Source organism: Podarcis bocagei, assembly GCF_964188305.1.
Source record: "Podarcis bocagei genome assembly, chromosome: 17".
NCBI lineage: Eukaryota > Metazoa > Chordata > Lepidosauria > Squamata > Lacertidae > Podarcis > Podarcis bocagei.
Window position 1 is genome coordinate 39,170,405 of NC_138143.1, and position 24,150 is coordinate 39,194,554.

The window sequence follows — 24,150 nt, forward strand, 5'->3', positions numbered from 1 at the left end:
CCCTTGCGGTGCGGCGGAAGTCTCACAAGAGAGGGGCTGCCCGTCCACCCGTCCGCTGCCACCCGTCTCCTCATGATGCGCCCGAGGGGGGAAAGGGAGAGACGGAGACACGGTAGCCCGTGTGTGTGCGCACGCTCTCTTGAGGCAGAGGACCCCAAGCTGCTGCTTCCCTCCCAAGCTGGGCGAACATGGAACCCGGAAAATTTAAGGGACATCATCAATCCTGGACAGCAGCGGGAAACCGCGCTGGGATAAGGGAGTTTCCCACCAAATAAGGGACGGTTGACAGCTATGCAGCCTCCCGTGTTCCTTATTTTCCTATGCCATTTTTAAGATCGCAGGGTTTTTACCCGTAAGTAAAATCCCATAATTAAAATGGGCTCCCTTCCTACCCAGATGCTTACCCAGGGGGTTGGACTAGATGACCCTCGGGGTCCCTTCCAACTCTACAGTTTGTACATTTGCAAAGCTAAGCAGAGTCCGGTATGGTTTGAGGTGGGAACCGCGCGTGTTGAGATTCCCGCCTTGCGGGAGCGGGGGTTGGGCTAGATGACCCTCTGGGGTCCCTTCCAAAACCTACAATTCTTATTAGTTTGAATGGCACTCCCTTCGAATTGTAGCCTGGGGACTTCCTCCCCCACACCAACCGGCACACCGTAATTTTCTGTGCAAACCATAGCTGTCAACCGTCCCTTATTTGGTGGGAAACTCTCTTATCCCAGTGCCGTTTCCCGCTGCTGTCCCTTATTGATGATGTCCCTTAAATTTCCCGGGTTTCATGCTTGCACGGCTCGGGAGGGAAGCAGCGGCTCGGGGTCCTCCTCCTCGAGAGAGCGTGCGCGCGCATGAGCTGCCGCATCTTTGTCTCTCCCTTTTCGCCCTCAGGGGCGCATCGTGAGGCGACGGGTGGCGGCGGGCGGGCAGCCCCTCTCTTGCGAGACTTCCGCCGCGCTGCCAGGGGAAGCCGGAGGCGGCAGCGGCTAAGGAGGCGGCCTGAGGGAGGGGGAAGAGGAGGGGATGGGGAGGGACACAGAAGGGCGGCGCTTCAGCGGCCACGGGGGCGCAGCAACCGCCTCATGCCGGGCTGGTGGGCGAGAGTCTCTCTCCCTCTTTCCCTAACCAGGAAGGGCCGATGGAACTCCTCGCTCCAAGACGACGGCAGCCCCGACGTGCTGCTTAGCATCCCCTCCAGCCAGTGCAGCATCTTAATGTAGCGATTTCCCCCTCAGCACCCCTTTCATAACTCTATTTTTATAAATTATTTGTCCATCCATAGTTCAAATTTTTACTACAAGTTTTCTGTCAATCCTACCAATTTTATGTGACTGTTTGCAATAGCTTTTCCAATAAATTATAAACTTCCCCCATTCTATATGAAAGAGGTCCTCTTCCTGGTTTCTAATTCTGCCTGGAAGCTTTGCCATCTCTACGTGGTTCATCAGTTTTGTCTGCCCCTCTTCTCTGGTCGGAGTTGTAGACCCTGAGGATCATCTAGTCCAACCCCCTGCAAAACACAGTCAGGGGCAGCCAAAGCAGCAGGGCTCCATCAGTGCCGGATTTCTGTATAAACCAAGCCAAAATCCCTTATTTTGGCTGCTGGTCCCTTATTTTCAAATCTGTGACAGCTATGGTGATGGTGCAAACCAGTCCCACCCTTAGGGCTGTTTGCCAGTTACGCGTTTTATTAGGCATTTTGTGTTCTCATATTGCATCCCCCCCCCCTGTTGTGAGCCATAGCCTGCAGCTTTACCCTCGAGTAAGCCCCATGATCGGACTCGCCTTTGCTTTGGGGAGAAGGCAACTTCCCGCGCCTCTCTTTCGCGGAAGAGAAAAGCAGGAAGTAAAATGAACAGGAGCGACCATGTGCCGTAGGAAAAAGGGGTGGATGGCGGGGACTTCGTTGCAACTTGGGAAGAAAACTGCAGCAGGCTGCGTCTCTAGGGATCGTCCGCCCCGTCGCTGGGACCCAGGATCCCAGATCCAAAGTCGGGAACTTTGAATTTAGGCAGCGTAAAAGTGACAGCCGGGAGAAAGGAGATGCAGCGTCTCCCCATCCCCTGCGCGGGGCATAGATTGCGCCGCTGAGTGCTTTGGAAACATACGATGGAAGGGCGCAAAAGTCTTTGTCTCCTTTGGGTGCTAATTTCTCCGGGTCGGATGCGATCCTGCAGGGCGTGGAGCCTCGCCATACTACTGGGTCTCACAGTGCAAGTAGCCTTTGGGGCTTTCCTGATAAATGTGGACGTGTCACAGACCGAAAGGGAATTGAAGCACTTTTGGAAAAGCACAGGATATTGGTAAGACAAGAAGTATATTTTGTTGTTTAGTTGTGTCCGACTCTTCGTGACCCTCTGGACCAGAGCACGCCAGGCCCTCCTGTCTTCCTCTGCCTCCCGCAGTTTGGTCAAACTCATGTTTGTAGCTTTGAGAACACTGTCCCACCATCTCGTCCTCTGTCATCCCCTTCTCCTTGTGCCCTCCATCTTTCCCAACATCAGGGTCTTTTCCAGGGAGTCTTCTCTTCTCATGAGGTGGTCAAAATATTGGAGCCTCAGCTTCAGGATCTGTCCTTCCAGTGAGCACTCAGGACTGATTTCCTTAAGAATGGAGAGGTTTGATCTTCTTGCAGTCCATGGGACTCTCAAGAGTCTCCTCCAGCACCATAATTCAAAAGCATCAATTCTTATGCGATCAGCCTTCCTTATGGTCCAGCTCTCACTTCCATACATCACTACTGGGAAAACCACAGCTTTAACTATACAGACCTTTGTTGGCAAGGTGATGTCTCTGCTTTTTAAGATGCTGTCTAGGAGCTATATTTACTAACGATCAAAAGAAGTCCACTTTATGCAGGGCACAAGCAGTATGCAGCACGTGGTTTTGTTTTGCTCTTGCAAATTTATTTGCTGCAACTCTACTCCATTTCTCCTCCCTTAGCAGCTCAAGGCAACGCAACACGGTTCCCTCCCCCTTTGTTTTATCCTCCCAACAGCCCTGTGAGGTAGGATAGGTTGAGAGATAGTGACTGTCCCAGGTGGGGCAGTCCTGACCAAGTGGGATTTGAATCCTGATTCCTACCTGCTGTCGTAGACCAACAGTCTTAATCAGTGCATCACTCATTTCCACGCTCATCATTTCCCCGAGTGATACAGCATTTCAGGGGATCAGCTTCTTAGAAGTCAGAGAGCATTGGAGATTAGCACTATATATCTCTGCGTGTTTTCAAACATGCGCAGGGCATTAGGGAGCAGCAGCACCAGTCTCGGCTCACCAAAAAGCAAACATTGTGCTTTTTGTGCTTGCATACACCCCTTGCAAAACTCAGATTCTAGGTGACAATAGTATATTGCAGAGCTTTCCAAACCGTGTGTTGCGACACATTAGTGTGTCAGCTGCAGTGTGTAGATGTGTCATGTGAACGTTCTCCACGCTCCTCCTGGGGCTCCTAGTAAAACTGAATTAAAGGTAAAGGGACCCCTGACCATTAGGTCCAGTCGTGACCGACTCTGGGGTTCCTGCACTCATCTTGCTTTATTGGCCGAGGGAGCCGGCATACAGCTTCCGAGTCATGTGGCCATCATGACTAAGCTGCTTCTGGCGAACCAGAGCAGCGCACGGAAACGCCAGTTACCTTCCTGCTGGAGTGGTACCTATTTATCTACTTGCACTTTGATGTGCTTTTGAACTGCTAGGTTGGCAGGAGCAGGGACCGAGCAACGGGAGCTCACCCCGTCATGGGGATTCAAACCGCTGACCTTCTGATCAGCAAGTCCTAGGCTCTGTGGTTTAACCCACAGCGCCACCTGCGTCCTGCATACTGACTATGCTAGCAAGCAATTTCTTTGCAGTATTCCCTGCCCCTGTGAATGCTGTGTCTAGCTTAGCTAGTACTCACCAGCCATCAAAAGCCACTTGTGCATCTTTTATTTTATTTTTTAAATTAGTTTTTATTGAGGATTTTGTTGTGTTACAAAACAAATAAGCAGGCCTGGGAAGAAACCTTACCCCATGAATTCAGTTGGCAAACCCAAGCTGTTCACTGAGCCAATTCAAAAAACTGTAGCTACTTGGATTTTGAAGCAAATATACACAAGCTTTCTAACCGCATACACAGCTCCTTCTTGCTAGTTGTAATTAAACCAAGAGTCTTAAATTAATCATAGTTTCCTGTTCCATAAGAACAAGCCAGAATATTAAACCAATACAGTGGTGCCCTGCAAGACGAATGCCTCGCAAGACGAAAAACTCGCTAGACGAAAGGGTTTTGCAGTTTTTGAGCTGCTTTGCAAGACGAATTTCCCTATGGGCTTACTTCGCAAGACGAAAACGTCTTGCATTTTTTGCAAGTTTGTTTCCTTTTTCTTAACACCGTTAATACAGTTGCGACTTGACTTCGAGGAGCAACTCAGAGAACGCGGTGTGGTAGCCTTTTTTGAGGTTTTTGGCGATTTTTGAAGCTTTTCCAAAACTTTCCCGACACCGTACTTCGCAAGACGAAAAATTCGCTAGACGAAGAAAGTCGCGGAACGAATTAATTTTGTCTTGCGAGGCACCACTGTATTTGGTTGTACAAAATGGGAAGAAAGACTTCCTGGTTCATTTGCTGGCTGCGTGAAGGCGGGGGGGGGGGGAAGGCTCCAAACACAGCCGCCACCCCCCCCCCATTGCAACCCTCACTTGCAACATAGGGATAATACTGACCCACCTAGCAAGGGTGTTGGAAGGATTGCTGAAATAATATATGTGAAGGCATCAATAAACATTAATAAAGCTTTACAATTTCTTTTGGCCTCTAATCTTTCTAATGTGTCAATCATATTCCTAATATTATCTTTCATATGTCTCCCAGGCAGAAATCCTGCCTGATCTTTATGTATATATTCTATTAAGACCTTTTTCAATCTATTAGCCAAAATATTTGCAAATATTTTATATCCTTTTCAGTGCAATATTTTATAGACAACATTAAGTAATGAGATTGGTCTATAATTCTTAACATCCGATCTATCCTGCTCTGGTTTCGGTACCAGGTTTATATATGCATCTTTCCAGGTTTCAGGTGCTTTCTCCCCTATTAATATCTTATTACATACATCTGCCAGCGGATGGATTAACCAATCTTTCAAAGTTTTATAATATTTGCCAGACAAACCATCTGGTCCTGGGGCTTTGCCTAATTGCATTTGGTTTATTGCTGTCTCAACTTCCTGTCTTGTAATCATGTCATTGAGTAAGGATCTTTTATCTCTGGGAATTTTCTGCACTTCATTTACCTTAAGAAACTGCTCAATTTTGTCCATATCTTCTTTACCTCTTTTATACAGTTGTTTGAAATATTTCTGAAAGCATTTCCTTATATCTGCAGGGTTTTCCACAGATTTTCCATCAGATACAATATTTGTAATAGTATTTTATTTCTGCCTCTTTTTTAATTGCCAGGCCAACAATTTTCCACACTTATTTGCAGATTCAAAATTTCTCTCTTTCATTAATTTTATTTCTTGATTTATAATTAGAGAAATTGAGTCGGCAAAGCTTTAATTTCTTTTTGTATTTTGTTTTTTGGCTTTGATATTAAACTCTTTTCTTTCTCTTTTATTCTAATTAATATTACTTTCCTCATCTTTTCAGTCCTCCTCTGCCACACAGGAAAGCAGATTTATTTGATCTCAGTAAGGACCAAATAATTAACCTGGCTTATATTTCTTCTGTGCCACACAATGGCATTGAGCAAATTCGAATCCACTGGCTCCTGGAACTTATTCAAGTCAGGTAAGTTAAATTCTGTCTTTCTTTCTTTTTTGCCAAAGTTGTTGAGCTTTTTGGGCAAAATCACCAGGGGGAAAAATGCCGTTTCTGAGCTGTTTTTATGGAAAGACAACACTCCTAACGTGAGCTACCGTACGCCTGGATTTTCCCAGAATCCCCCCCCAAAAAAAATTCTGTCCAGACACTGCTGCTGACTGCAGTATTCCGGATATGTATGGCAACCCTACTATAGTCTTAGTTAAACTGGACTGACCTGGTAAATTGCGTGAAGAGGAGATGGTGGAACTATTCCATCTTTGGAGGGAACGCTTAGGTGGAAGGGTATTTTTAAAAGGATTTAACTTTAACCCTTCAAATAAATCCACCGAAGGTACCAGTCATCCTGGCTGGACACAAATGGGATGGGATTTCAAATTTTTAAGGGTTCTAAATGGTGTGCCTTGGAAGCTTATCAATATAAAAATGAGTAGTTTCCACGAGGCTTCATTGGTTCTCTGCTATACTTCAAGGCTTTTCACATGCCTTAGAATTGTATGCAACACACAAGGGCTCTATGGCAGAGAACCATAAGCATTTTTGACAGTAAGGTTTATTCTGATAGAAACCTGACCACGTGCTGTCTGTTAGAGACCTCTTCTAACCATAGCTGTCAACTGTCCCTTATTTGGTGGGAAACTCCCTTATCCCAGCGCTGTGTCCCGCTGCTGTCCCTTATTGATGATGTCCCTTAAATTTCCCGGGTTTCAAAGGAAGCAGCTCCTCTCCATCCCTCCCTGCTGGCCAGGGAAGAGGGAGGCTCCAACTTGTTGCTTGGCTGTGTTGCTCACCCAATAAGGAATCTAAGAACGACTGGGGGGGGGGGTTGAGCTTGCATGCCTTGTGCCGACCAAATCGGCCGGGTTGCCTGGGGACTCGCCTTTGCTCAGCGCTTCCCAGCGGAGAGGTGACGGTGGTTTTCCTTGCTGCATCCCCTTTGCCGGGTTGCTGTGCTGTGGGAACCACCGCTTGAGGCTTTGTTTGGCTGCTGGCTGGGCTTTCTGCCTTTGGCTCGGAGGGGCTCAGAAGTTGAACATACCTGTGCCTGGAAAATCCCTTATTTTGGCTGCTGATCCCTTATTTTCAAATCTATGCTTCTAACGGTATTGTTTTTCAATGGTATCAAAGATACTTTGTTTTCAATGATATTCATGCATGGTATGGCATGACAAAGAATGATTATCGCTTTCTTGAGCATGGCTCCCATTCATATGGGATGCAAACAGGAATCCAGCTTTGCAACTTCTTGCTCATTTCCACCCTACATTCTGGAAGAATGTGATCTCTTCATAGCATTCAAGAACATAACATGACAACAATACCCTTAAATGTTTTATATTTTCCGCCAAAGTGTACTTTTTTGTTATTGTTGATAAGTCCATCTGAAGGTCAGTTGCTGCCAAGAATACAATACATTATATATTTTTAAAAAATATTAAAAGCACAAAGCACATAGCAGCAGCTCGCTTAGAAAATAACTCCACATCAAGAAATGAACTTGCATATATATGGGCGGCAATCGTTTACTATGCAATGAGCAAAACAAAACCTTTTCATTGTTAATTTTTGCCAAGTTCTAAGTAATACTATGATTTGAAAAAGTTCACCAGTTTAATGTGTATTTAAAAAGCTTTGTCAATACTCTGATTCCAGATTTAGTAACGTTGGTAACACTGTGATAAATCATTATGTATGTTACGGAATAGTTTCCAGGGCTTAAACTGGTTATATAGACAGTGGGCTACTTATTTTGGAGGGTTAAATAGAGGGGATTTAGAACACAAAATATAAGAAATAGCCGAGTTAGTACATTGCAAACTGAAATGTGCTGACCTTACATGTTTTAAGAGGCTGTACTACAGATTACCTGGTGGTGGTTTTGTTGCACACTTGAGTGTTCCTGCAAGTTAAAATAACAACAGCATTCTTCACATGCTCTATTCTGAGGTATTCTAGTTGACTAAGCTAGAACCACTGAATTGTATTCAGCATCGTGCTAAGTAAATAGTTCCATCAGCGCAAGGCTTTCTCATTGTACAATAGAACGTTCCCTCTTCTCCTCCCCTCATACGCCCCCTAAATCTGTTCTAGGGGTTTTCCCCAACCCTCCAAAGTAGAAAGAGGATCGGAGGAGTCATTGACAGGCACTGCTAAATCCACAAGAAGGCTTTTCAGTGGTTTGTTTAAGGCCGGCAGAACCGAGAGAAGAGCACAAATTTGCAGATTGTTCAGAGTCCACAAAGTGTGTCTGGCCTGGGTAGCTCCCACCTGCTTCTCCCAACTTCCAAGACCAGGATATACCGTATTTTTTTCGTGTATAAGACCAGGATATACCGTATTTTTTCGTGTATTTAACCCAAAATAAAGAAATTAAGTTGTTTAGCTTTTTTGGGGGGGTGGGGGAGGTCACTTCCAATCTGAAACCATACCTGACCCTGCTTAGCTTTGCAAATTTGCTAGCAGTTGTACTGCTGTACCACCAGGAGGATAGGAGGCAAAGCTCTGCTTCTTAATCTGAAATATGTGGGAATAGGCTGCACTAGCTCAGGATTGAGGAGAAGGCACTTTGCATGTGCCTGCAGGCACACTTTTTAATTATTACATCACATATTTCAGACCTCAGTCCTGGTATTCAAAACAAATTCCAGAGTAAGGTAAAGGTAAAGGGACCCCTGACCATTAGGTCCAGTCGTGACCGACTCTGGGGTTGCGGCGCTCATCTCGCTTTATTGGCCAAGGGAGCCGGCGTACAGCTTCCGGGTCATGTGGCCAGCATGACTAAGCCGCTTCTGGGGAACCAGAGCAGCGCACGGAAACGCCGTTTACCTTCCCGCCGGAGTGGTACCTATTTATCTACTTGCACTTTGATGTGCTTTTGAACTGCTAGGCTGGCAGGAGCAGGGACCGAACAGCGGGAGCTCACCCCGTCACGGGGATTCGAACCGCCGACCTTCCGATCGGCAAGCTCAATGCTCTGTCTTTTAACCCTCAGCGCCACCCGTGCTGGTTTCTTAGAAGCTCCAAATAGTTTGAGGCACCGACAGATCTGATTTATATCTGCTGAGCTAGAATACCTTCTACCTCCACATATCATTCTCTTGTGGAGGAAAAAAACCTCCCCTTCACCCATAGGCATACATAGAAGAGTGAGATGGGAGGGCGAGACCATTATCTTTATCAGTGCTGGTCCATGCTAGTTCAGTACTGCTGCACTGGTAAAATCAAGTGTGTAGTTTGTTCAGGTTCTATTATCTTATGTGTGCATGTCTCAGTGAGGGATGAGCATTATTTGGATTTGTGTCTGATTCCAGAGTATCTTGGTCCATCTCCTAAAATGCCACATGTTTAAAATGTCCATCTTGGCAGGAGACTTGCCAGCGTTCTGCATCTCAGTGAGCAAAGAGCCCAGGGAAGCTATGATCTGTGGCAGAGGTTTTCAACCTTTTTGAGTCCATGGCTCCCTTAGCCAACTACATTCCCTCTGCTGGTACCCCTGTGGGGCTCAGGAGCCCAGTTATGTCACCCATTGCCTGCAGAGCCGGCAGCCTCTCACCCTTTTTCGAACACCCTTGTGGAGTGTTCCCTCAGCCTCCTCGCCTCTCCCCTCTCCTTGGGAGTCCTCTGGACAGCCACTGCTGCTGCCCCTGGTCTCTGAGCTGCCCCCACCCCTTGCCCCAAAGAGTTGCCTACCAGAGTCACCATTCGCCTGAGGAGCTGGTAGCCAGGGCAGTTGCAACAAACTGCTATGCAAGCCTTGGGGAGGCAGAGAGGCGAGAGGGCATCAGAGGAGGGAGGGAAGGAAAGAGAGACAAAGGCCAGTGTTGCACCCCTGACCATCATTCAAGGCACCCCAGGGTGCCACGGCACACTGGTTGACAACCAGTGATCTATGGGGTTATCTGTTTGATAAAACCTGCCTCCTCCCAGCAAGAAGTTTCGTCAAGGATAGCTCTCAGAACAAAACAGCCTTGCAGTGAAATAAATGTAATCTTGAGGGACCACTATGTCTTGGGTCGGATAGAACAATAAACAATGGCATGTCACTATGATTCTGAATCAAGGTTGGTTGCCAAACTAGGATCTGAAACCACACCTTGATCCTGTTTGTTTGCACTTGGAATGAACCGGTTTCCTGAGCTGGTACAGAACAGAAAATTGGTTTTGTAGATGGAGGAAGAGAAGCACTTCCTGCAGCACATTCCAGGCACGCTAAACAATGGTGTAATGTTATGTCTGAACTGGCGCTATGTATGTTTACTGACCTAGCTTTTAAGATTAAAATACATTGTGTTGCATTTGTAGTACTGGGTATCCATTAAAGTTGAACACTTTGCAAGTGGTCCCATATTTTGCACTGTGCTTCAAGGAGGGCTCCAGGTCTCAGTGCGTTGAAGACCACAACCTATTTGCAGTGAATGCAGAAATCCTCAGCTGCCAGTAGAGGGCCGCAGACTATACAACTGAATCGTCCATTAAAACTTCCCTCTCTCTTGCAAACTGGACAGCACTGTGCACGCTGTGAAACAGCAATTCGTGCTTGTCTTTGCTTGCGCTTCCCAAGTAGCCCCCTCTTTCCAGGGAAGCTATCACAGAGGGATTGCAGCAAGCTAGAAGGATGCTGATCTGCAGTTCCTGATAGTCTTTCAGTGTGTCTTTTAAGGCGCTAACACCAGCTGTGTCCAAAAACGGAATGGAAGAGCAGTCTATGACGACAGCCTGGAAGTCGCTGTGTTTATTAACCAAGCGTGAAGTCGTATCTCCCTGCCCAAATCTCTTTTCAAGACTCTGTTGCCCTTTCCTCTTGGCTTTATTCCTTTTGGCCATTTCCACCGCAGGATCCAGCCCCGTCCTGTTGTGGAGGCACTTCAGGAAGAAATCCTTATTTGCATAATAAAGCGGGGCTTCGAATCGGAATATCTTGACCCTTGGCACAGGAAGGAGGTTCTTGTATTCCCCGTCGTCTTCATAGAAGACAGTGCTCCCAATCTGCCCCAGCAAGGCAGCGCGAGGGCGCTGGGTGCGGCCGATGACGCACAGGATGGAGAAAACTGCCCCAACCAGGAGCCCCAATTCGGTGCTGATCAAGGCAGAGGAGAGCATGGTGACGCACCACACCAGGGCATCCGTTCGGTCCAGGCGGTAGCGCTGGGGGACGTCCCTGAATTTCCGAAGGGCTCCTCTCAGGCTGACGATGATGATGCACGCCAGAACGCACTTCTGCAAGTTGAAGAAGAGGGGCGCAAAGAAAAGCAGCACCAGCAACACAACCACGGCGCTCACGACACTGGACACCTGGGTCTGGCACCCGGTCGATGCTTTGACCAGGGTTTTCGCCAGCGCCGCGCTGGTGGCAAAGCAGTGGAAGAAAGCCGGGATGATGTTGCAGAAGCCGATGGCAAACATTTCCTGGTTGGCCCTGACGGTGTAGGCGTACTTCTTGGCAAACATTTCCGAGAGCGAAACGGTGAAGGCGAAGCCGACGATGGCGAGAGGGAAGGCGTCGAGGGCGACTCTCTGCATGAGGTGTAAACTGGGCACCTGGGGAGGGATAAATCCGGTGGGGATTTCGCCCGACACGCTGGAGGCGTAGGCTTCGTTCAGGCGCCCGTAGTGGGAAACCAAGGTTGCCGCCACAATCACCACCAGCTCCGTGGGAAGAGGCACCTTGAGCCTGTGCTTATACCTGTCTCCCAGTTCCTTGGCGGTCACCAGCACAGCGATGCAGATGGCGCTCGTGACCACATCGCAGAGGTTGGCCTGGGCGATGTTGCGGAAGATGTTGACCCAGGTGGTTATCAAGATCCCGTATCCCTGGGCACGGGGGATTTTTACCCCAATGAGATACTTCACTTGAGCTGTTAAAATGGTTACGGAAGCGCCGGTTGCGAACCCGTCTAGTACGGGTTCGGAAAGATACATCGAGACGAAGCCTAAGCGGAAAATCCCCATCAGTACCTGTGAGGGGGAAAACGAGAGAAAGCGTAAGACACAGCTGTGGCTTTGGTTAAGGACAGGAGGCTGCCCTTGCCCCCCAATTTAAGCACAAAACTAAAGACCAAGAAAGAGGGAAGGGGAGATCTATGGAGCCGAGAGTAAAAACCCAGCAACAGTAGCAGAAGGGCGTGGAAAAAGAAGGAAGACAAGGAACAATGATGGAAAAATCCCTTCCAAGGTGGCATTCCTGTCTCTTCTCTTTTGCCATGCATTGAGCAGCTGGCAATATAACCTGCAGTGGAGATGGCAGGAAACAGAACTGGAGAGGGTTGTCTCAGCCCCCAAGGTGTATTCTCCGAAAGATTTTACTTCCTGCCAGTGGAGAGATGGGCAGAGACAACCCACACAGCATCTTATTTCATCCCTACAGGAGAACGAGAACAAGTGTAAGGTGCAACAGTGGCTTTGGTTAATGGCAGGACGCTGCCCCTGCCTCTGGCATTTTTCATTTTATTCACCTCCCCTTCTCTGTCTTGTACAGAAAAAAATGGAGTTCTGTAAGCAATATCTGCGGTGGCAAGCCTAGACCACCTCATTTCTTAGCGCAATTTTGCAGCTATACTCATACGTGAGAGACAGGTTTGGGGAGTAAATCTCAAGAAAAAATTCATACCCGCTGCCTTGCGGGACATCAACTTTGGTCAATGGGTAGATCACTGCCAGTTTGCAGTCTCTTGGGAGTTGGACAAGGCTGATGTATACAGTACACTGGCTTCAGCAAATTGAGCAGTTGAGACCGATGGTGGCTCCAATGGTCAATAAGGCAGTTTCTGCACGTGCTATAGAAGGGGCAGATGGGGCTCATCAACCTGGGAAGGTAGCCCATCTAGCAGAAGGAAAACCGATCCCAAACCTCCATTGCCTTGTGGGATATCTCTGGGAGAAGAAAGGTCTAAGGAGTATACCCTACACAACTAGGGAGTGGAGTCCCTAAAGGTTGAATGGGATATTGTACACCTCCTTCTGACAACTCCTGCAGCCAAGCTAGTGCCCAACCTATTGCTCTTCTTTTCTTTGGACCCCATCAGTGAGGCTGAGGGGGGTCTTGTTGTCTGGGCAGCCCAGGGCCTCCATACACACTACCCGGGCTTGCATTCCAGGGATGCCACTTCAGTGCCGCTAACACAACGGTTTGACTTCACCCCTGGAGGCACACCCTATTGTGTTTCAAGACAGACAGATGCCAACAACGACAAAGAAATACATGGGGCCATCTGCAGAGAAAGGACATGCTTTACCACTGGGCTACGACTCCTCCCCAAACTCGTTTTCCGGTTTTATGCTGTCTCCTTGAATTTGTTGTGCTTCTGGATTTTTACTGGCTTTGGATACTTGTCTAGTTTGAACTGTAGCCTGTGATGGTTGTTCTGATTTTGCCAGCCTCTTTGGGCAGGGTGATGCCACCGGGGCATAGTTTGGAGGTGCCAGGAGGGCCATGGCCCTGGGTGCACAGTTTTTGTGGGGGTGCAAACAAGACACCCACAGCACAGCCTGAAGCTCCTATCCATCCACCAAGGAGTGCATCGGCCAGTCGGGCTCCCCCCCCCCCCCGTGTGGGTAGGCAGGTGGCTCAACATGGCCCCGCTTTGCTCTGGTGAAGGTTGGGTCACGTAGAGGGCTGGACTGGTGCCCCCTCACTGGGCACGCATCCGCACCCCGCCTGCCCATCTGCCCCGGGCACCGATAACTGCTGCTACACCACTGGGGTGATGGAGGATTAAATAAACACACATACAGTGGAACCTCTATTTGCGACCATAATCCGTTCCAGAGGTCCGTCCAGAGGTTGAAATGGGTCGCTGGTAGAGGCGCCATTGTGCGCAGGCAGCGATTGCCCGCTTCTGCGCATGCGCGAACGGCGATTGCTGCTCCTGCGCATGCTCAAACAGCAGCAAACCTGCCAGTTACTTCCAGGTTTGCTGTGGTCGCGACTTGGAACAACCGTAAGAAGAGGCGGTGGTAAGTACATACTGTAACTGAGACCTAAAGGGCAGGTGAAGACGTTACCTGATAGATGCCAGCCATCAAGGTCACCGCTGTCGCTACCCCAATGGCATAGCAGTCTTTCCCACATTTGGTGCTCATCACGTCAAGGGTAACATTGTGAAGCGTAACATTCAAGGGGCCTTCCTGAGAGTCGTCGTCGAGGTCGAATCCTGCCAGCAGCAGTTCTCTGTCCACCACCTGCCCGACCAGTAGGCTCAATAAGCTGAAGATGCCAACGGACACGTGTCGCGAGGTGCCCATGAGGAAGTAGATGATGTTGGCAAAGAAGGAGGTGTAAAGGCTATAAATGGGCTTCAGACCTGCCAGCAGGGAGTAGGCGATCGCTTGAGGGACTAAAATGATCCCGATGACCAGGCCGGACATGACGTCCCCCCAAACATACTCTTTGCAGTTGTATTTGGGAAGCCATTGCAGCACAGGGAAGAAGTCCGTGGCTGCCCTTTTCACCCGTTTTGTGCTGCAGGAGCAGTTTTTTCTCAGTTGGCTTCTCAGCATGTCTGTCTTCCTCATCTTGACCGGAGTCTTTCTTTCCATGTAAAGCTGGAAAGGAGATCCGTTTTCCAGTCCGCCCGTCTCCATTTCCTTCTCCATTCTAGGTCTGTGTTAATCAGTTCCTGGGATGTAAACAGATTAACATTTGGATGGTCTGGTCGTGAAGCACATTTTCTGTTTCTCTTATCATACTGCAATCAAGCTAATGTATAGTTTAGCATGGAGTTGGTGTTTTTGGAAAAAGAAAATATTATTATTACTATTACTGTGTATACACTATTTCATCACAAAGATTCTGGGCTATTTAAATTAATCATGGAGTCATAAAATCAGTGCTTTTTTCCTGGTGGTACACATACCCCTAAACATTTTGTGAATCTACGTTTGGCCTCATTGAGGGGCAGTATTTCAATATGAGTAGGAAAATGAGAGCACTCCTAAACATTGTTTTAGAAAAAAAGCACTGCATAGAGTTAGAAGGGACCTGAATGTTTTGCCCAACGCAGGGCTCGAACCCACAACCTTAAGATTTAAGAACCTCATGTTCTACCGACTATTTGCTTGCCTGGCCCTGCATATGCTGCTCCCTGTGGCTTTTCCTGTTGCACGCCTGCCCCGTCCTTTTGCCTGCTTGGCAAACAAGCCTTCTTCTGCTTTGGTAAGTCTCGAAACCTTATCCCAAGAGCACTGTGGAAAGGGGGAGCTGTTTAGGTCAGGGGTCTGCAACCTTGGACCACAAGCGGCCCACGGGGGTCATTTAACCGGCCCCTGAGCCGCCCCCGAATTGAGCCGCCACTTGCGAGTCCACGCTGTGCTAAACCAGCACAGCACGGTGCAGGGACTCGCTTCCCTGGCACCAGAAATCGCACATGCACAGACGCCAGAAATCATGTCTACGTAGACACCGGAAACTGCGGGCGCGATTCGGCCCATGGAGGGATCTCCGCTGGAGTGAACCGGCCCAGGTGGGGTAAACCTTGCCAACCCCTGGTTTAGGGGCTGTATCATACGGCTACTCTTTTTGTGTGCTGTGCTCAAATCATTACTAGTGAACAGTGTGTGGCATGAAGTGGGGGGCTCAAAGACCTGCCATTAGGGGCGGCTGGAGACGTTACCTGTGGGGCTGGGGCTGCCTCTGCTATGTGGTCTCATAGCATGAGGATACGGTGGTGCTGTGTGTCTTGGGGTCAGAGAAGTGTCCTTGTGAGTTCATTGCTTCTTTCCTTTGGGGTGTGGGCTGTGCTGCTGCCACAGCAAGCATTATGCTATTTTCTGCTTGTGTTTCTCCCCACTCTCTCCTCCTGGGCTATTGTGGCGCTGTGGTCTAAACCACTGAGCCTCTTGGGCTTGCCGATCAGAAGGTCAGCGGTTTGAATCCCCGCAAGGGGGTGAGCTCCCGTTGCTCTGTCCCAGCTCCTGCCAACCTAGCAGGTTGAAAGCACGCCAGTGCGAGTAGATAAATAGGTAGTGCTGCGGCAGGAAGGTAAACGGCATTTCCGTGTGCCGTTTCTGTCACGGTGTTCCGTTGCGCCAGAAGCGGTTTAATTATATTGGCCACATGACCCAGAAAGCTGTCTGTGGACAAACGCCGGCTCCCTCAGCCTGAATGCGAGATGAGTGCCGCAACCCGTAGTCATCTTTGACTGGACTTAACCGTCCAAGAGTCCTTTATCTTTTACCAGTGAAGCGCTGGCATCTCTTTCCTCACTATAATTTCTCTATAGGATTGCTCATTTAAACAAACAGCCCAATTAAAATAGCAAATAGATTTATTGCTGCAGCATATACAGAAGTTTCCAAAACAGATAGAAGATTACGGTTAGTGCTTAAAGCAGCACTGTACATCCTTTTCTATATTACATGTCCAGTTGAAATAGAAAGTCTACCAGCAGGGGCTGCTAGAGGAAAATGAAACCAGCTTTAGGGCTTTATAGGTTCACCTCACAGCGCCTTTAAACAAGGAATCATGCTCATTTTTAAAAAGATAAAGCATCTGTGCCTTGTTTTTTGTTACTAGAGATCTAAATCTATTTCTATCTGCAGGTCTTTTTTTATAGGAAGTCTCCCTCTCAACGAAGCTCCCACCATTCAGGAACCAATTTTAGTTCTTCAAATTCAGTTGCCAGCCCAGAAACTGCTTGCGACCCAGTCTTACAATTTCATTGCTCTGTGGGCTTGGCATGGGATATAGGGATATAGGGAGGCACCTGGAATTAGGAAAGATTCCCCCCCCAACTGCAACGAGACCCCAGCCCCATCTCATCCCATCATTTTTATACAGTCAAGTCTGAAATGTTGTTATATCTGGGACTGAGAACATTAGGTAGTCTCCAATGTTAGTCCTACTCAGAGTAGACCCGTTGAAATGAATGGCCATGACTTAGTCCCTTAATTCTAGTGGGTCTACTCTGAGTAGGATTAGCACAGATTGCTACTGCATGCTTGCCAAACTGGTGAAAGATCTAACACAGTCACCTGTCTATTGCTACTCCGACTGGGAATTACTATTATTTTATGTATACCAGGCATGTCTACTAGTCGATCGCGGGGCATTTCTGTTCGATTGCGTCATACTGAGCGATCACCCAAAAAAAAAGAAGAAAGCTCAACAACTTTGGATCTCCTCCCCCCAAAAATTTCAACAACTTTGGTCAATCCAATGGGTTGATCACTGCCAGTTTTTTTTTATAGTGGGAGTAGATCGCAGTCTCTTGGGAGCTGGACATGCCTTATTTATACAGTACACTGGCTCCAGCAAATTGAGCAGTTGAGACCGATGGTGGCTCCAACTGCAGATAGGTAGCCGTGTTGGTCTGCCATAGTCAAAATAAAAAATTTCCTTCCAGTAGCACCTTGTTGTTGTTTAGTCGTTTAGTCGTGTCCGACTCTTCGTGACCCCATGGACCAGAGCACGCCAGGCACTTCTGTCCTCCACTGCCTCCCGCAGTTTGATCAAACTCATGCTGGTAGCTTCAAGAACACCATCCAACCATCTCATTCTCTGTCGTCCCCTTCTCCTTGTGCCCTCCATCTTTCCCAACATCAGGGTCTTTTCCAGGGAGTCTTCTCTTCTCATGAGGTGGCCAAAGTATTGGAGCCTCAGCTTCACGATCTGTCCTTCCAGTGAGCGCTCAGGGCTGATTTCCTTCAGAATGGAGAGGTTTGATCTTCTTGCAGTCCATGGGACTCTCAAGAGTCTCCTCCAGCACCATAATTCAAAAGCATCAATTCTTCGGCGATCAGCCTTCTTTATGGTCCAGCTCTCACTTCCATACATCACTACTGGGAAAACCATGGCTTTTACTATACGGACCTTTGTTGGCAAGGTGATGTCTCTGCTTTTTAAGATGTTGTCTAGGTTTGCCATCGCCTTTCTCCCAAGGAGCAGGCGTCTTTTAATTTCGTGACTGCTGTCACCATCTGCACTGATCATGGAGCCCAAGAAAGTAAAATCTCTCACTGCCTCCATTTCTTCCCCTTCTATTTGCCAGGAGGTGATGGGCCCAGTGGCCATGATCTTCGTTTTTTTGATGTTGAGCTTCAGACCATATTTTGCGCTCTCCTCTTTCACCCTCATTAAAAGGTTCTTTAATTCCTCTTCACTTTCTGCCATCAAGGTGGTGTCATCTGCATATCTGAGGTTGTTGATATTTCTTCCGGCAATCTTAATTCCGGCTTGGGATTCATCCAGCCCAGCCTTTCGCATGATGAATTCTGCATATAAGTTAAATAAGCAGGGAGACAATATACAGCCTTGCCGTACTCCTTTCCCAATTTGGAACCAATCAGTTGTTCCATATCCAGTTCTAACTGTAGCTTCTTGTCCCACATAGAGATTTCTCAGGAGACAGATGAGGTGATCAGGCACTCCCATTTCTTTAAGAGCTTGCCATAGTTTGCTGTGGTCAACACAGTCAAAGGCTTTTGCATAGTCAATGAAGCAGAAGTAGATGTCTTTCTGGAACTCTCTAGCTTTCTCCATAATCCAGCGCATGTTTGCAATTTGGTCTCTGGTTCCTCTGCCTCTTCTAAATCCAGCTTGCACTTCTGGGAGTTCTCGGTCCACATACTGCTTGAGCCTTCCTTGTAGAATTTTAAGCATAACCTTGCTAGCATGTGAAATGAGTGAAATTGTGCGGTAGTTGGAGCATTCTTTGGCACTGCCTTTCTTTGGGATTGGGATGTAGACTGATCTTCTCCAATCCTCTGGCCACTGCTGAGTTTTCCAAACTTGCTGGCATATTGAGTGTAGCACTTTAACAGCATCATCTTTTAAAATTTTAAACAGTTCAGCTGGAATACCATCACTTCCACTGGCCTTGTTATTTGCAGTGCTTTCTAAGGCCCATTTGACTTCACTCTCCAGGATGTCTGGCTCAAGGTCAGCAACCACACTACCTGGGGTGTACGAGACATCCATATCTTTCTGGTATAATTCCTCTGTGTATTCTTGCCACCTCTTCTTGATGTCTTCTGCTTCAGTTAGGTCTTTACCACTAAGTAAAGTAGCACCTTAAAGACCAACTAAGTTAGTTCTTGGTATGAGCTTTCGTGTGCATGTATCTGAAGAAGTGTGCATGCACACGAAAACTCATACCAAGAACTAACTTAGTTGGTCTTTAAGGTGCTACTGGAAGGAATTTTTTTATGGTGGCTCCAATGGTCAAGAAGGCACTTTCTGCACCTGCTGTCGGGGGAAGTGAGGGGCAGATGGGGCTCATCAACCTGGGAAGGTAGCCCATCTAGGAGAAGGAAAACCCATCTCAAACCTCCATTGCCTTGTGGGATATCTCTGGGAGAAGAGAAGTCTAAGAAATAAACACAAATCTGGAGTGGAGTCTCTAAGACTGTTGGATGGTACCTTGTACGCCTCCTTCCAGCAACTCCTGAAACCAAGCTGGTGCCAAGTTTGATTAGACCCACAAAGGTGCCCTCCATTGTCGCTTGAGGAAAAGAGAGAGTGAGATGGATGCCCACATTACACTGTGGGTGTCAAGATATATATGTATATATTAAGTATCGTGTCTTAATGGATATATTTAGTTATCCCTCTGTAGCTGTGGTGGTTAGATGTAGGAGAGGTCTTTTCTTAAGGGTTGTAAGGACTGTTCACATAATATTTTGAGAGGTGTCATTAGGTGTCTTTTCTGAAAGAACATTGTGCTGTCAGAGAGCAATATCTCAGTACAGTGGTACCTCGGGTTACATACGCTTCAGGTTACATACGCTTCAGGTTACAGACTCCGCTAACCCAGAAATAGTGCTTCAGGTTAAGAACTTTGCTTCAGGATGAGAACAGAAATCGTGCTCCAGCAGCGCGGCAGCAGCGGGAGGCCCCATTAGCTGAAGTGGTGCTTCAGGTTAAGAACAGTTTCAGGTTAAGAACGGAACTCCAGAACGAATTAAATACTTAACCCGAGGTACCACTGTAATTATGTAAATAAGCTTACTAGGAGGTAAGTCACATATAACTTTGTAGGTCACAGAACAGGGTAGTTAACAGGGAATATTATACACACACACACACACACACACATTTTAGCTATTAGCAGCTCTCCCATAATGCATCAAAGCTTAAGGGGAATATTATTTAAGTAAATCAGAGGTTTCAATTTGAGACTCTGAGCAAGACTATAGTTGTTAAAGGTTAAAGAACACTCCTTTTATAGCGTTTTGTTGAAATTTCCGCTTCAAACAACCCGTCTTTTACTTTGTTTAGCCATAAATGATGTTTATTGCTTTCTGTGAGATGGTACAGCACTGCTTAATGATTTTCTTGGAAGCAGAAATGTACCCAAGTAAACTAGTTAAAGAATCAGGGCAATTAAAAAAACTCTGACAAGTTCCCTTGACCTGACCTGCTCCCTCTTTGTCCTATTTTTGTGTGCTGAATGTTAACTACCAAGTCAAATGTCAGGAAACTGGTAGCATGTAACAGCATTCCAGCTGGCAGAAAACTATTTAAAAGGAAGCCGCTTAGAAGGCTGGAACTTTCAGGTAAGGCTTAGAATACTAACAGTGTTAGGATAACATATCAGTCTTTAAAGAAAAAGTATCATCTTAATGAAAGGGACGCTGGTGGCGCTGTGGGTTAAAAGACAGAGCCTAGTGCTTGCCAATAGGAAGGTCGGCGGTTCGAATCCCCGCAACGGGGTGAGCTCCTGTTGTTTGGTCCCTGCTCCTGCCAACCTAGCAGTTCAAAAGCACGTCAAAGTGCAAGTAGATAAATAGGTACTGCTCCGGCGGGAAGGTAAACGGTGTTTCCGTGCGCTGCTCTGGTTCACCAGAAGCGGGTTAGTCATGCTGGCCACATGACCCGGAAGCTGTCTGCGGACAAACGCCGGCTCCCTCAGCCTATAGAGCGAGATGAGCGCGCAACCCCAGAGTCGGTCATGACTGGACCTAATGGTCAGGGGTCCCTTTACCTTTATCATCTTAATAATATATATATAGCCCAAGCTGGTGCCAGACATTTTGCTCTGCTTTCCTTTGGACCCCATCAGTGAGGCCAAGAGGGGGGTCTTGTCGTCTGGGCAGCCCAGGACCTCCGGACACGCTGCCCAGGCTTGCGCCCCCGGGAAGTCACTTTGGTGTGCTAACCCAGGGGTTTGACTTCACCCCCAGAGGAACACTCCATTGTCTCTTGAGACAGACGGGTGCCAACAGCATTACTCCGTATATGCCAACCCAACAGCTTCGATTGGCAGAACTGGTGCTGTTATAGGTGCCATATAATATTCATTATGCACTTGTAAGAGATCAATCTCTTTGGAACCCCCTGCTTTATGAAGTCAGGAAGGTGCTTTTCCTGCGTTCTTTTCAGTGCATGCTAGGCTTGTTTAAGCAAGGCTATCCAGACATGTGGGGACGCAGGTGGCGCTGTGGGTTAAACCACAGAGCCTAGGACTTGCCGATCAGAAGGTCAGCGTTTCGAATCCCCGCGACAGGATGAGCTCCCGTTGTTCGGTCCCTGCTCCTGCCAACCTAGCAGTTCCAAAGCACGTCAAAGAGCAAGTAGATAAATAGGTACCGCTCCCGCAGGAAGGTAAACGGCGTTTCTGTGCGCTGCTCTGGTTCGCCAGAAGCGGCTTGGTCATGCTGGCCACATGACCCGGAAGCTGTACGCCGGCTCCCTCGGCCAATAAAGCGAGATGAGCACCGCAATCCCAGAGTCAGCAACGACTGGACCAAATGGTCAGGGGTCCCTTTACCTTTTATCCAAACATGTAAAATATTGTGTTTTAATCTGGTTTTTAGCTTATCGTTGATTTTTTTCGGGGGTGGGGAGATGATTTACATATAGTGGTACCTTGGGTTACAGACGCTTAAGGTTACAGACTCTGCTAACCCAGAAATAGTACCTCGGGTTAAGAACTTTGCTTCAGGATGAGAACAGAAATCGTGCAACAGCGGCGTGGCAGCAGCGGGAGGCCCCATTAGCTAAAGTGGTGCTTCAGGGTAAGAACAGTTTCAGGTTAAGAACGGACCTCCAGAATGAATTAAGTTCTTAACCCGAGGTACCACTGAAGCTTTTACTTTTTTTTACTGATAATTTTATTTTTTAAATAATAATAAATTTTATTTATATCCCGCCCTCCCCAGCCGAAGCAAATAGTGCAATACTATTTTTGTAAACCGCTTTGAGGTTTTATTATAATCCAGTTGTATATAAAGCTTGTGAAATAAATAATAAAGTAAAATAATGAAAAATGGAACAAAGCACACTTTTATAGTGTCTTGTTTGACCCATTTTCTCATCACAGACATTCAGTTGCCACCTTGGGCTGACTCAGTCTGATGTCGTCCTAGGCACAAAATGAACCCATTGAAAGGAAATAAGGCCTAAAGGTTTAGAGTGTGAGCGGTGAGCTAGGAAGTAGCCGGGACAGGGTCTCAACTCATCCACGAGCGCACTAGTGCTTCAGGCAACCTGTTCTCCCCACCTCAGTTTCCACATCTGCCATGTGGGGATACAGTGGTGCCTCGCAAGACGAAATTAATTCGTTCCGCAAGTTTTGCCGTCTAGCGAATTTTTCGTCTTGCGAAGCACGGTTTTAACGGTTTAACAAAGTCGCAAGACGTTTTCGTCTTGCGAAGCAAGCCCATAGGGAAATTCGTCTTGCGAGGCAAATCGAAAACGGAAAAACCTTTCGTCTAGCGAGTTTTTTGTCTTGCGAGGCATTCGTCTTGCGAGGTACCACTGTAATATTAATTTAGAACATTTTTAAATCTGACTTTTCAGAAGCTCAAGGCAGCTTACAATAATTAAAAACAGAATGAAAACATACACGCATCATGCTAATAAATATGAAGCCATTTCAAATGTCCCTGTGCTTCCAGGCAGACAAATAAATAAATAAATTAATAATGCCAGCAGATCTCCACTCAATAAATCAGCTTAGCACAATCACCTAAAGGCTTGCGGGCGGATACGTCTTGCAGAAGGTAATCCCATGGTCATGAGGCCACGACTGAACAGGCTGCCCTCCTTGCCGCAAATGACTGCTGCACCTTCCAGGCTGAGGGGACAGAGAGAAGGGCCCTTAAAAATGTTTTCATTGAACCATATAACCATATTACTTTACAAGGTTATTGCCATCCAGCATTGCCGAGGTCCACACCTGTGGGGAGTCGATCTTTCAATGGGTTGTATCCAGAGTAGCGCTTGGATTTCCGCTTGCTCAAGGGACCGTCCCCTCTCCCTCCTCCCCATGCGTTTCCCCTAGATCTGTTCTAGGGGTTCCCGCAACCCTCCAGAGCAGATTACGAAGGGAGTGTGGTGTGCACAGCGAGAGAGGGAGGGGAGTTCTGTTGCACAAGCCTGAATCATTGTGCTAGCAGTGTTTCATAGAATCATAGAATCATAGAGTTGGAAGAGACCACAAGGGCCATCGAGTCCAACCCCCTGCCAAGCAGGAAACACCACCAGAGCACTCCTGACATATGGTTGTCAAGCCTCTGCTTAAAGACCTCCAAAGAAGGAGAATCCACCACACTCCTTGGCAGCAAATTCCACTGTTGAACAGCTCTTACTGTCAGGAAGTTCTTCCTAATGTTTAGGTGGAATCTTCTTTCTTGTAGTTTGGATCCATTGCTCCGTGTCCGCTTCTCTGGAGCAGCAGAAAACAACCTTTCTCCCTCCTCTATGTGACATCCTTTTATATTTGGACCTGGCTATCATATCACCCCTTAACCTCCTCTTCTCCAGGCTAAACATGCCCAGCTCCCTTAGCCGTTCCTCATAAGGCATCGTTTCCAGGCCTTTGACCATTTTGGTTGCCCTCCTCTGGACACGTTCCAGTTTGTCAGTGTCCTCCTTGAATTGTGGTGCCCAGAACTGGACACCACAGTTTCTCAAGCCTGGGTCTCCAGCTGCTTTTGGACTACAGTTCCCATCATCCCTGACCACTGGTCTTGCTAGCTTGGGATGACGGGAGTTGTAATCCAAAAACAGCTGGAGACCCAAGTTTGGGAAACACCGTAAAGGAACAAGTTCATTGACTACTGCCTTATGCGTTGCCATTTCCTGCCTGTTAAGATTCAGCAGGCACCTTCCTTTTCTTCTAGACCTCTCCTAAACCCTTTTACTTATTTATCTCACCAAGCCTATCCAGACATACAATTTAGTTTATATATACTTGTTTTTAAGTTTTACCGATTTTAGCTGTTTATTATTTGACACTGATGCAAACCGCCAAGAGATTTTTTTTTAAAAAAACCAAGCCACTTGCAAATTCTTCTAAAGAAGTTAAATACTTGGAACACCCAGAAAAAGTGCTGCATGAATGCCTACTGTCCTAACCAAAGCTGGTTTTCACGCGCCACAAAGAGAGTGCCGAAAGCATTTTGCAG

At 47.4% G+C, this 24,150-nt stretch overlaps 2 protein-coding genes across 5 annotated transcripts in view; one reads left to right on the forward strand and one right to left on the reverse strand.

Moving 5' to 3' along the window:
* The first annotated feature begins 1,724 nt into the window (after positions 1 to 1,724).
* Positions 1,725 to 24,150, forward strand: part of IDUA (alpha-L-iduronidase) — a 76,292-nt gene continuing 53,866 nt past the window's right edge. The window contains exons 1-2 of the mRNA XM_081176491.1: positions 1,725 to 2,297; positions 5,632 to 5,772. Of these exons, the coding sequence (XP_081032617.1) occupies positions 2,104 to 2,297; positions 5,632 to 5,772 (335 nt within the window). The 5' untranslated portion in view covers positions 1,725 to 2,103. The remainder of the gene's footprint in view (positions 2,298 to 5,631; positions 5,773 to 24,150) is intronic.
* Positions 7,129 to 24,150, reverse strand: part of SLC26A1 (solute carrier family 26 member 1) — a 64,647-nt gene continuing 47,625 nt past the window's right edge. For 3 of the 4 annotated variants that reach the window (XM_081176475.1, XM_081176476.1, XM_081176474.1), the window contains 2 exons: positions 13,807 to 14,420; positions 7,129 to 11,760 (listed from right to left, as the gene is read on the reverse strand). In XM_081176475.1, coding sequence (XP_081032601.1) covers positions 10,258 to 11,760; positions 13,807 to 14,397 — 2,094 coding nt within the window. In that variant the 5' untranslated portion in view covers positions 14,398 to 14,420 and the 3' untranslated portion in view covers positions 7,129 to 10,257. Of the gene's footprint in view, positions 11,761 to 13,806; positions 14,421 to 22,709; positions 23,145 to 24,150 lie in introns of those variants that run through there. The other variant, XM_081176473.1, reaches the window with a different exon arrangement.